This window comes from Phocoena phocoena, chromosome X (assembly GCF_963924675.1).
Source record: "Phocoena phocoena chromosome X, mPhoPho1.1, whole genome shotgun sequence".
NCBI classification, from domain to species: domain Eukaryota; kingdom Metazoa; phylum Chordata; class Mammalia; order Artiodactyla; family Phocoenidae; genus Phocoena; species Phocoena phocoena.
Genome location: NC_089240.1, coordinates 42,032,520 through 42,045,571, shown reverse-complemented (window position 1 = coordinate 42,045,571; position 13,052 = coordinate 42,032,520). Strand labels below are relative to the sequence as shown.

The window sequence follows — 13,052 nt, the reverse complement described above, 5'->3', positions numbered from 1 at the left end:
TTGATGAGGCAGATATGGAGGATAGAGTATCTTTCTCTACCAAGAAAGGTTAATTATATTCTGATCAAATAACAGAAAAAACATAAATCATGCCTGTTAGAGAGAACCAAATATATAACCAGACAATTAGTAAACATAAAAATTACCAAACTAATGAGGTATGGGGGGGGAGAAAACTGAACAGAAATGTCATAAAGGTGTTAGGAAGGAGAAAAGAATGAAAGTTATATTTAGGAAGTAGTAAAATTGATAGTAAGCATAATATAATACAAAAAAATAAGGTTATCATCATTATACAAATTTAAATGGACTGAATCTCAAGACACAAATGTGGGATTAGAGCAAAAAATACTCTTATATGCAGTTAAAAGAAGTATATCTTAAACAAAGAGGAAAATGCAAAATAAAGGTTTAGGCAAAGACACACCAGATTAGTGGCAGCAAAATAAAAGCAGCAGTGATGATGTACTTACCAAAGTAAATTCAAGGTCAAAAGGACTCAACAAGCAAAACAAAGAAAACACATAGTGGCATTGTGAAAAATGGCCAAAGATATATATTTTAGGATCACCCCACCCCCTGCCAAAAACAGAACTATAAGGAGAAATTTGTTTTAAAATATAACATTTATTCTCTCTTTTGATAATATAACAGATGGAGTAGACAAAAAGACAAAAAATCAGAGTAAAGAAATGTTAATCCTCAAACTAGATTGAAAAGTCCTAATGAGTAATCTGTACCTAACCGAGAATATAGTTTCTTCTCTTATATCCATGAAAGTTTTACAAAATTCAGTTGAGTAATCTGGCCCACAGAGAAAATCTTGAGTAATGTTTACAAGTTCAGATTCAACAGGCTACATTCTCTGATCACAGTAAAACCATAATTACAAAAAAAGAAAGAAAAGATAACCAAACTACTTTAACCAGTTAGAAACTAAGAAACGTTCCTCAATAGCTAGGATCAAAGTGAGAAATCAATTCTGAAGTTGCACCTTTCATACCAGAGTTTATGAGACACAGCTACATTTAGAAAAAAGTGTATAGTCTCAAATCCTTTACTATTAAAAAAAAGACTGGGAAACCAAAAAATAATCGTTAGGAATTTGACTCAAGAAGGTAGAGAAAGAACAAAATGAAGCAAACACATAGAAAAATGAAACACAAAACAAAAAAATCAAGGTGGCAGTTAATAAAAGCTTAAGTACATAAAGCTTAAGTAAAGTACATAAATATAAATTTAGGGAGTATAAATAAAACAAAAGGGTAAGCCTTTCTAATAATTGACTATATGGCTTAGCTCCTGGAAAATCTGATGAAGTTTAAAAGAAAAAAAGTACAATACTAGTAATAAAAAAGGAGATATTGCACCAGATACGTAGTGCATTAGAGAACTAATATACTAGTTATCGTGGAATATGAGGTTTAAGTCTAGAGCAACATACTTAAACATTTAGGTGAAATATGTGAGTCCCCGGGGAAAAGTGTAACAGTGAAAATTAATGAAAATATCCCTAAGGGGCCCGTGAATATAAAAAGAATAGGAAGAGTAGTTCAAGTCCATCATTTGAGACATACCAGTACCCACAGGCAGCACTGCTTGACACACCTCTACTGGCACAGGAGGCCTGGCTGGGGCTGGCAAAGGCAGATGTGGCAGAGGTCCCAGTCCTCTTCCGGCAACCCTATAGGCTTGAAATGGGCAGAGCCAGCTGGAAAGGGCAGACCCAGAGCAGGGTAGTGGGAGGAGGAGGACAGGACAGGATGGGCAGGTTTGCGGGGGAGACAGATAGACCAGGACTCGACTGGCAGGGGCCAAGGCTGACAGAAAAGGCTGGGACCTCGTGGTATGGTAAAGGGTGGACCAAGGTCGGTGGGGGCAGGGACATAATTGCTATGACACCCTGGACTCTCCTCAGTGTCCCAAAGTGGAATCACCAAGGAGGACTATCCCACACTCACCTATTCCCTCCATTGCAACGTTTCCCCAGCACCTCTGGCCTGGGGAATATTAACAATTATACAGAAGTTGGTCAAGGTACACTAATCAGGTGCCAACTACATATTTGATGGACTGGGATGGGGGACTTAGGAGAACAAGAGTCACTGGCATTCCCTTCATAAGATCACATCTCCGTTGACAGAAGAGGATGCACCGAGCACAGTGGGCATCACAGGCACCCCCAAATGTGCACTGTAGCCCACCCCCCAAGTAAAGCTGCACTGTCACCCACCACCACTGGAGGTTCGGAATTGGGTTTGTGGCCAGAGAGAACGGCTTAGGGGCCACCAGAGGATATTAAAATCTCTTGTTCTAAAGTTTTTAAACAAAACTCAGGATGGTGGGAGATGAGGGCAGGGCAGGTCTCCTGACCGCACCCAGATTCAGGAAAGAAAGAGACGGGGGATACAGGAACGGACAGAAAGAGGGGGATTTTGAGGACCACCCCACCTCAAGGAGGCGTAGACTGAGACAGGAGACTAAATGGGGAGCAGAGAAGCACAGAGAAACTCTGAGATGCCCTGAGAAATATATTAGAGCAACAGGTGTGTGAGGAATTCGTAGAGTGTCTCCCTTGCACAGGGTGTTGAGTACAGGACCTCAGCTGAGCAGAGCTCAGCTGTCTACTCTGGAGCGTAGGTCAGTGGTGAGCGGGTCATGCTGGATTGTCTGATGAAGCATCAGGGCCAGCAGCCCTGCCCGATTCTTCATGGCTGTGCGCACCTTGTGCTCCTGCTCAACCAGCTCTTCCAGCTTGAGCAACTGTGGGGGGCAAGCATGAGAAGGGGCTTCTAGGATTCCATCCCGCCTCTCAGCCCCTAAGGGGCATACCATGTAACGTACCATGTAACGTACGTACCATGCGCACGCGCTCTAGGTCCACCTCGGCACGTCTCAGCTTCTCCCAGCAGTAGTGGTGACTGCACAAGCGTTTGGGGAGGCAACAGAAATTATCGGTGGGCTCAAAGACGTTTTTCACTAGTGGGCAACCGCACACTTCTTCATCCGGTACCTGTGGGGAAGAATGAAAGATGATGAGGTACGTGAAGGGTGGCAAATGGAGGGTGATCAGGCAGGCAGGATGCAAGGAAGAGGGGAAGAGAGGGCAGGCAGGCAGGAAGGAGAGGAATGCGGAGTGGTGACCTAGCAGGGGCGAAGAGAGGAATTCAGTGATTAGGTAAAGAAGAGGGGGCCAAAGGGGGATGATCAATCATGGAGAATGGAGGAAGAAGTTAAGCAGGGATGTAGGAATGGAGGTGATCAGGCAGGAAGGACGGAAGAACAGAAAGAGATCAAACAGGAAGGAGAGGAAGGATGGAGGGGAGGTCTGACAGGGAGAAGTAGATGAATGAGGGTTGGTAAAGCATGGGGGAGGTGAGGAATAAGGCTGGGAGGGTGAAAGGGATGGGGGCTGATCAAACAGGGAAGAAGAAGGGATTTAGGAGATGACAAGCAGTGAGAAGGCGATTGGGGAAGTGAGGCAGGGAGAATAAGAATGGAAGGAAGTCAGCAAGTGAGAAGAGAGGAATTGAGGGTAACCATGCAGGGAGAGAGGGGGGATTGTGGGGTGGTCAGGCAGGGGCTAGGAAAAGAAGGGAGATGAGCAAGCAAGGAGAAGGGAAGAATGGGGAATGGTTGTGCAGTGAGGAGCAGAGGAACGGAGGCTGGTCAGGCAGAGGGAGAGAGAAATGTTGGCCTGCGGGGTCAGGCAAGGAGATTATGAATAAATAAACAGGCAGAGAGAAAAGTAAAACTAGAAAGTGATTGGGCAGTGAGGAGGGGGATGTAGGGGAGGTCAGGAAAGGAGGAGGGGATACATAGGGATTGGCCAGGAGGTAAGAAGGCAGTCACGCAGAAGGAAGAAGGAATAGGAGGCAATCAAGCACTGGAGGACGAGAGGAAGGTGGTCAGGTAGGGAGAAGGGGAGGAATGGAGGGCGATGAGGTAGAGAAAGAAAAGTCTCACCTTGGGGTCCTTCGAGTGCTCAGGGCATAGCACCTGGAGTCGCTTACAGTAGCTCTTACTCCATGGGTCGTAAACATCACAGAAGAGCCTTGTGGCTCTGGGGACAGGTGAAAGTGAGGTGCTAAGGGTCAGGAGGAGGGTGGTCCCGCCCTGAACCCTGCCCACACTTTGTCCCCAACCCCACCTACACCCTGCCGCTAATCTGCCCACCTCTGTCTCTGAGCCTACCCACATCCTGCCCTTGATCTTGCCCACCCTGCTCCTGACCTCGTCCACATCGTGCCTTTGACCCTGAGTAGCACTCACACTCACCCCTCAATGCGAGTGGGGTACATGGACGTGAAGGGCGATTTGCGCTCATACTGGGGAAAAAAGAGTACACATGGGAGGAACGATAGACACACACTGCGTGACCTCCCATGAAAAAGCCCCAAACAACACATTTGCTCCCTGTGGACCCTACGCTCCTGTCTGCTCAGCCATGTCCCCCCCTCACCAGTGGCTGATGCCCAAATCTTGGCCCCTTTACTGGGGATGGAAGAAAAGCACAAATGGGTAGAGCCATGGATGTGTGTTGTATTCTCTTCTACAACAAATACCCGGGCACCAAACCTGCCCCCCTCCTCATGGACCCCACCCAGCCAAAAACATCCTTGCCCCATCTTCCCCCAGCCAATGCTCCAACCTTGGCGAAGCAGTGCTCCATGTGGCGCAGGGCAACCTGCATTTTGATGGGTTGCCCGCAGGAGACACAGAAGATCTGCAGGTTGACGCTGTTCCTGCCACGTTTGTCACTCTGCATAGGACAGTAGAAGGGCCAGTAAAGCAGTGCAGGGTGGGGACGGCAGGGCAAGATATCAGGCACCTTTCTGCTCCACCCCACGCATTCCCACTCACCTCTTCATCTTTGCACACAGGCTGCTGCTTGCCACGCTGAATGATGGCCTCAAGTTCATGGAAATGGCACTCTATGTCCTTCAGGCGGGTGTGGGTGTCCTGCTGTTCACGGTGGATGCGCTCGAGCATTTTCTTGCCATGCTCCTCAGCAACGCAAGGGCTCTTCTGCCACTGCTGGATGCGCTTGGGCAGGATCGCATAGATGCGGCTGGAAGGGGAGACAGCAAGAATGGAATGCGTATGTGGGGACATCAAAATAAGAAGAAATGGATGAGTGACCGAATGGTGGATGTTTAGGATAATGAATGGTAGATGAGTGAATGTTGGTGAATGCGTGCTTGGATGGTGGATGGTTGGGTGGATGGCTAGACAGCTGGGTGGGTAAGTGACTGTTGAGGGTGAATGAGTGGGTTGGTGGATAGAACGTGGATGGGTGGTTCAGCGGGTCGGTGGATGTAAGGGTGGATGGACAGGTGGGTGAGTGGACGAGTGGTGGAGGATACATAGGTAGCGGGGTAGATGGACTTACAGCTGGCATAGATCATGCCCTACTTTATTCCCTGTTGCTTAACCTCCAGGTGCACTCACTCAGCTGCCAGCTTCATGCCACAGTCGTCCGAGCAGTACTTGGAGCCTGGCCGGGTGGGGTGCACACAGCCAGGTCCCAGGCACTGCCGCAGTGAGGCTGGGTGCTCGGCATCTGACTGCTCTGGGTCTTCTGACTTTTCCATGAGCTTCTGCTGCTTCTCCTTCTGTGAGACAAGAGTGGTCAAAGCAGGGGCAGGGGAATCAGTGTCAGCCCCCTAACCCTGTACTACTACCTTGCATTCTGCCCCCAACCTCTGCCTCCATGCCCCCCATTCCACCATTTCTGTCACCTTCCACTCCACTTTTTTCTTCAAATTCTTCCTTTTCTTCGTATCCATTGCCTGCTTCTGCAGTGCAGAATCTAGGAATGGGAAGTCCTCAGTGTCATTCATCCAGGGCTGTAGGCTAGAAAAATGCTGACAGGTCTCCCCAATTTGTTTCTTAAATGATCGCTGGACACTCCGTGCCTCCTCTCTCTTCATTGCTGAGCCTCCCTGCCTTCAATGTCCTTATCCTTCCACGCAGGGGCCCTGCCATACACTCATCAGGCTTTGACTGTCAAGAATCTCGTATATAAAAGTCCTGGTATAAGCTTCAGTACTGAGGCAGGTCCTTTTCAGACAACAGCTGGTGTATGGCCTCCTTTACTGCCGATGGCATTGCCCCCACCTGGTACTTCTGGGACAGCTCAGACTTCTGTAGTTGAGGCAGGTGTGATCGAGTGAGCAGTTGTCAGGGGGACTATGGCAAAGTCTCTGAGAGTATCCCAGTTAAGAACTGACGGGCAGACCCTCGCACCAGCTCCATTCCCCCAACCACCCTGTGTCCTAGATTCACCAGAGACCAGGGATTATAAGTAGCGCTCCTGTGCTGATGGAAGGAGGCCTCTGGGTCAGCACTAAGTGGGTGGGGATGGGCTCACCCTGCCCCAACACTCCTGGCCTCACCCTCTGGCCACTGTGGCTGGGGCCCACAGCACCTGCCTGGATACACTAGGTCTTGCCTGCCTGGGAATGACTGGCACCACCTGGCCCTGCTTGCCCACCTTATCCAGACACACTTGGCTAGTCCATCTGGCTGCATCTTGCCCAGTCGAATTCATAAGGCCCTGCATATCCACCCAGAAAAGCTAGACTCCACCTCCTTACACTTAGAGGGCTCAGCCTGCCTTGTCCACCCTCCAGGACACACCTGCTACCCTGCTTGCCCTACACCATGGTCCCAGACAAGCCTCCTCTGCCCAGCCGGCCCAGCCCCTCAGACATGCTCCGCCCACCTTTCTGTCCCGCCCACTCTGCCTAGTCTCTCCAGGCTCCACGTGCCTGACTCTGCTTTCTTGGACACACTCTGTCTTGCCTTAAGGCTCCCAGCCCTGTGGGTCCCATGCGCTGCCAGGCCCTGCCCGCCTCCCAGACTCTCAGCCTCATATACCCCTCCCCACTTCCTGTACGTACTCTGTTCTGCCTTACCTCTCACGTGCTGAGCCATGCCAAGCCCTGCCCCCTCCCCCACTTGCACGTGCCACGCTGTGCGCTGTCTGCCCTGACTCACTCACCTAGAATAATTTGACAATCTTTATTCTGAAAACTACTCCTACCTGAACCCAGTAACGCCTACTAAAATATATAAATATACAAATGTTTTTAAAAGTTTGTGTGCATTTGCACACACACGCAAATCATTACTCTCAAAGATTAAAAGAGCAAGCACACACACAGAGAATACACACGTTTTGGTTAAGACAGTTATCTACCAGAGAACACATACTAGTTTCGAGCTACAGATGCAATATTAATAAAAACTCACCCTGGCCTTAGTCTTAAAGGAAGTCTGAACACTTTCCAATGAATAAGCATCACACAGGGCACAGATAAGTTGCGTTAGAAACAAAAGCCTTAACTTTTGAAAATTGAAAAGGCATTTCTAAACTCTTGGTAAAAAAAATAATAATAACGGAAATTAGAAAATACTTAGAGCTTAACGAAAACAATACATACCCATCTGTGGTCTCAGCTGACAATATAAGAAGACAGAAAATAATGATCTGAGCGCTCAACTCAAATTCGAACAAGTCCCCATACTGACTCCAAAGACACCCGTTATCAACCCCCAAATCCCCTTGGACGACCCCGTCACCCGCCCCTCCGTCTTCAAAGCCCTGACAAGATACCTCAGCGCCCAGAAGTTGCTACACGGAGGAGAGCTTCAAGGCAGCTGAGGTAAAAACGGCAGCAAAGCGACTTCGGGTCCGGTATCGACCTTAGCGCCACCCCTTCCCGAAAGTACTGTGTTTGCACTTGCTCCAGACCCTTAATAACGGAGCTGCTGTACAGCCCAAAGTTTGAAACAAATGGTTACAGAGAAACCATAGTTACGTGCACGCTGTTCTGTGCGCCATGAAGGATACACTTGTTTCTTTTGACACCAGCGCCTCACTGCTTCACACATCAGAGGATCTTCACCGCATTATTGTATGTGGTAGGAAAACTGATCCCTTTATCATTTCCAATTATTTTGAATAATTTCATATTAGTACCATTTTACTATCTGCTATTTAAATCATGAGGTAGGCAATGAGAAAAACAAAGAAAAACAAGTAAATCAGCTTTTAGAAGTCGAGACAGTAGAAAAAGATTTATGGAAAGGCAGGAAAAATAGAAAGAAAAATGTAAGAAGGTAGTAATAAGTTCATATTTGAAATTTATACTTTATTACATAATCAGTAATAAAAAATTGTTAATGGGGTAAACTCTCCAGTTAAAGTCAGAGATTGTCATTTTGGATGAAAATTAACAAGTCTAGCCATATGCTGTTTATGCCAAACCTGGCAAATCATAAGGATACAGAAACGTTTGAAATAAAAGGATGGAAGGAAATTTGCCAGGTACATGCTAATCAAAATAGAGCAAGGTCAATTATATTAATATCAGACTAAAAACACTAAGACAAAAAGTATTAATTGGGGTTCGAAGGGTCATTCTATAATGATTTGATTCGCCATGAACATGTAAAAATCTTATATAATACATGATAATATCCAATCTTATATAATTAAATCCAATCTTACATAATACATGATTAAAATGATGTAAAATGAAAATAAAGAAAAATATATTAGTAAAAGCAAAACAAAAGTAAAATAGAAAAAAACATTATCATTGTGAAAGACTACAATCACACTGCTCACCTTTCAGGACTCAGCTTTGGCATCACCGTCTGGGAAGCTCTCTCTGCTTCCTTTCCATCTGGATGACCAGCCTCTCTTCTGAATGAATTTGTGGACATAATTATATAGCAAGAATGTTTCTTTTATTTTAATCTTGAAATTAAGAAGTAAATGGAGGCATTGTCTGAACCCCTCACACCTGTTTTGTCACACCCATCTTCCTCAACTAGAAATGAAGGCAGGGACAACGTTGGTCTTGCTCACTACTGGTTGCGCAGTGCCCAGCTTACACATGACACACAAGAGTGTCCAGTAGCCACTGATGATCAGGTGCCTTGCCTGGTGTTGTTGCAAAGTGGCAAATTACTGCAATTTACCTGGCTGCATATTATTCCTTGAAGATAAGAGCAAATTAATGCTGTAATTTGCCCTAGAGTTGCATCTAACTAATCACCATGTAGAAAAGCAAAGTTCAAAAATGTTAAGATGTTGCTGTTAAGAAGCTATTGTCCTGGTTCGAGCCTAGCCTCTAAAGACAGTATCCTGTAGTGGAATAACTGAGGACATGGAAAGGAGACGTGACCCATGAGCGCCCCCCCCAGCAAACTGGGGGCTGGCTAATAAGCCAGAACTGCAAACATTCCTGATCGCTTTGTGCTCCCCCCCCCCCGCCCGGCAAACCGGGGGCATGAGACTAAGCCAGAGCTGTGAACAGTCCTGAATGCTTTGAGCCCCCCCCGCCCCCCCCACCCCGCCCCGGCAAACCGGGAGCCTGCGAAGAAGCATTGAGTCCTTTGGGCACTGATCCATGAGATGTCCTCAATATAATCAGAGTGGTGGGAACGCAAGGAAATGTCCTTGTGCTACTTCAGTATAATCAAAATAATGGTGGGAACTTTGTGCTGCTTTTGCGCTCAAGGCCGAAGCACGGCATGTTTTCAAGAAAGCCAATTATTGCTTGCATAATTAATAAAAACGTAGGTTGCTGCTTTGGCATTTCTGAAATGTTAAGAAAACAAGTCTTAAAATGTAAACGTAGACAATGCTTTAATAAAAGCTACCACAGCAGGACAGACGGGGCTGTTTTGCCTGAGCGAGTGGCAGCCCTCTACTGCTGTGCTTCGGCACAATTCATCTCGTGTGATGAGCTTACTTTCGGCCCTGTCATAAGATAAACTACAACATTTGGCACCCGAACAGGGACTTGAAGGTAAGTAATCTCGTGATCACGGGACCGAAGGGGAAATTGGTCCGCTCAGAGTAAGCGAAACCTTCGGCAACAGTAGAGTAACTGTAATGGGGAATTCTCATTCAGTAGAATTTCAATACATTAGACTCCTGAAACAGTTATTACGGAGTTCAGGAGTGAAGGTGAAACCAGAATCTTTTGATGAATTGTTTGCGCTGGTACGTAACATTGTTACTGGTTTCAATCTACTGGTCATAACCAGTTGAATTTAAAAGTTTGGAAACAGGTTATGCGAGCCTTAAGAAGAGCTCATCAGCATGGAGACCCTATATCTGTCCGTGTTTGGTCTCTTTGTAAATTAATTTCCCTTGCCCTGGAACCATTACAATCTGAGACAAAAAGTGAAAATGGGGCGCGCCCTCAGCGTCCGAGTTCTGCTCCCGATCATTCTGCTGCTTTTCGTACTCTGTTTCGTGAGTCTCCTATAGAGGATCTTCCTCCGCCTCCCCTTGTGTCTGAGACAGGAGAGGATTTTTCAGATTCCAGTGATGAAGGGGCTTTTTCTGATGATGATAAAGGTTAGGAACAGACTAACAAACAAAATGAGATGCCACTCTCTCAACAGAATGAGATTTCTGATATACTTTCAAAGTTAAAAAATTTAATGGTTAAATTGAAAAAAAATAAAAATAATGCTACCACTCCCTCATATCAGGAGCCATGTCCTACTATTCCTTCGGCTCCTCCCCTTATCCTGTTGGAGCCTCTCGTCAGTTTCGCTTTCCTCTAAAACCTGAATCTAATAGACTATTGTTGGAAGAAGAGATGAATAAGGAAGAAAAGCAATATTCTGAACCATTTTTTGCTTTCCCTATTATTAGACAAGCTATGCCTGCTAATGATCAATTTCCAAATGGTTATATAAATGTTAAGTATAACCCTCATGATGTAAAAATTTTTTAAATGCTAAAAAAGCTATTAATGCATATGGGATGCATTCTAATTATGTTCAAGGTCTTTTGTCTAGGTATGCTTCCAAAAATATATTAATTCCACAGGATTGAAAGGCGCTTGCCAAGACTGCTACTTGGTGGAAAGAAGAAGGCACCTCCATTGACCTGGGGGCAAACGAAAAAGTTTGCAGGCACTGCTAAAAATCTTGTCATTTCACAGGGTAAACCTCTCACTAGAACCAGTCTTTTGTGGCTATGTTGGCAATGTTGTCTACACAGGTAATAAACATATCAGCCAATGAGATAAATTGTACTAACCATACTTATTGGACTTATATTCCTGACCCTCCTCTTAATATGGGGGTTACCTGGTGGGATGCCCCAATTCTTGTATATGTAAATGAGTCTGGATGGTTGCCTGGTCCTTTTGATGATAGAGGCCCTTTGAAGCCGGAAGAAGAAAAAAAATAATAGAGAATTACACGGTGGGTGTTAATGGACCTCCTATTTGTATGGGAAAGGGAGATCATTGCCTTAAAATGAATTATCAGGCATGGTTAAGTGCTGTCAAAAATGAAAGCAGATATCATGGGTTATATCTTTTGAGTGCTTATAGTTTTAAAAGTTCTAATTCCACTCTTAATGAAAATGTTTCCACACCTTACTTGCCTCCATGCCAGGTGCCTCTTGTGGACCGATTATCGGATTGGGTCCATTGGACTTGATGCCCAGGAGAAATGGCTTGGGTTCTTGTTAATACTTCTTGGGGAAGCGTCATTGATTGGAGCCCTTTTGGCTCTGCCCGAGGAAAAAGGGGTCTGAAGAATTTACACTGGCATAGAGAAGATAACACTATTTATAGCAATACTATTAATGATACCATACTATGGCATGCAGGAGGGTTTTCTCCTCCTGGTCCTCATTTAAATGGATATCCTATCCAAAAGGATTTGTGGAAGCTTATGACAGCTTTGAAAAAGATTAATGCTTGGGTAGGACATATGGTTAACAAATCTGGAAATCATAGTTTGACTTTTCATGAAAATGTTACTCGATATACTCGTAGTTGTGTGAAATTACCTTATATATTGTTAAAGGGACCAGCTGTATGGAATGAGACTCAAGGTATTATAATGGGTAAAAATTGCTCTCTGTATACTTGCATTAACTCTAGTATATCTTTTATCATATCTACTGAAAGTTTGTATATCTTACGAGCTCGGAGAGGTCTTTGGCTTCCTGTCAATCTTGGAAGGGAATGGCAGGAATCTCTTCCTATGGCTGTTTTGCAATATTTAGCTGATGCATTAAAAAGAAGTAAAAGATTTGTAGGAATGTTGATTGCAGCTGTCATGGGTATTATAGCCATAACAGCTTCTACTGCAGGATTGCTAATGCTCATTATAATAATAATCATATGTTTAATTGTAGTCTGATGACTAGTGAAACCTACCCGCCATGCACCATCGCAACAAGCTGCTGTGTTTTCCTTGATGCTGCACAAGCTGCAAAATAATTCCATGTAGTTTAGTACCGAGAGTAATGCTGCCATGTTCTCCTTGATGCTACAAAAATTATAAAACAAAAAGAGGGAAATGTAGTGGGATAACTGAGGACATGGAAAGGAGACGTGACCCATGAGGCCCCCCCGCAGCAAACTGGGGACTGGCGGATAAGCCAGAGCTGTGAACAGTCCTGAATGCTTTGAGCCCCCCCGCCACCCCCGCCCCGGCAAACCGGGAGCCTGCGAAGAAGCATTCAGTGCTTTGGGCACTGATCCATGAGATGTCCTCAATATAATCAGAGTGGTGGGAACGCAAGGAAATGTCCTTGTGCTACTTCAGTATAATCAAAATAATGGTGGGAACTTTGTGGTGCTTTTGTGCTCAAGGACGAAGCACGGCATGTTTTCAAGAAAGCCAATTATTGCTTGTATAATTAATAAAAACGTTGGTTGCTGCTTTGGCATTTCTGAAATGTTAAGAAAACAAGTCTTAAAATGTAAACGTAGATAACGCTTTAATAAAAGCTATCACAGCAGGACAGACGGCGCTGTTTTGCCTGAGCGAGTGGCAGCCCTCTACTGCTGTGCTTCGGCACAATTCATCCCTTGTGATGAGCTTACTTTCGGCCCTGTCATAAGATAAACTACAACAGTATCCCCTACTAAATCTTTACAGTTTTTATCAAATCCAGTTTAGGGATTGGGGCAAGGGGTGAGAAATTCGAGCTGAACTAAGAAGCAGTCTGTGAGCTCTAAAGAAAGCATTACTACCTCTCTATGGCTGTGAAT

At 45.3% G+C, this 13,052-nt stretch overlaps 1 protein-coding gene across 1 annotated transcript; it reads right to left on the bottom strand.

Moving 5' to 3' along the window:
- Nucleotides 1-2,616: 2,616 nt before the first annotated feature.
- On the bottom strand, nucleotides 2,617-5,933 carry LOC136142094 (CXXC-type zinc finger protein 1-like). The gene is made up of 8 exons (XM_065900157.1): nucleotides 5,742-5,933; nucleotides 5,452-5,615; nucleotides 4,864-5,071; nucleotides 4,652-4,762; nucleotides 4,279-4,328; nucleotides 3,967-4,063; nucleotides 2,861-3,013; nucleotides 2,617-2,763 (listed from the first exon to the last, which is right to left on the bottom strand). The coding sequence occupies exons 1-8, from the start codon at nucleotides 5,931-5,933 to the stop codon at nucleotides 2,617-2,619; spliced, it is 1,122 nt and encodes a 373-aa protein (XP_065756229.1).
- Nucleotides 5,934-13,052: the final 7,119 nt, after the last annotated feature.

Bases quoted from the DNA above. Each gene is read 5' to 3' on its own strand.
- LOC136142094 (XM_065900157.1), bottom strand. From the start codon at position 5,933: ATGAAGAGAGAGGAGGCACGGAGTGTCCAGCGATCATTTAAGAAACAA. The intron at 4,329-4,651 runs GTTGGAGCATTG...TTTTTTCCCCAG, and splicing joins TGGAGCACTGCTTCGCCAAG to TATGAGCGCAAATCGCCCTT. The intron at 4,064-4,278 runs GTGAGTGTGAGT...ACCTGTCCCCAG, and splicing joins TACCCCACTCGCATTGAGGG to AGCCACAAGGCTCTTCTGTG.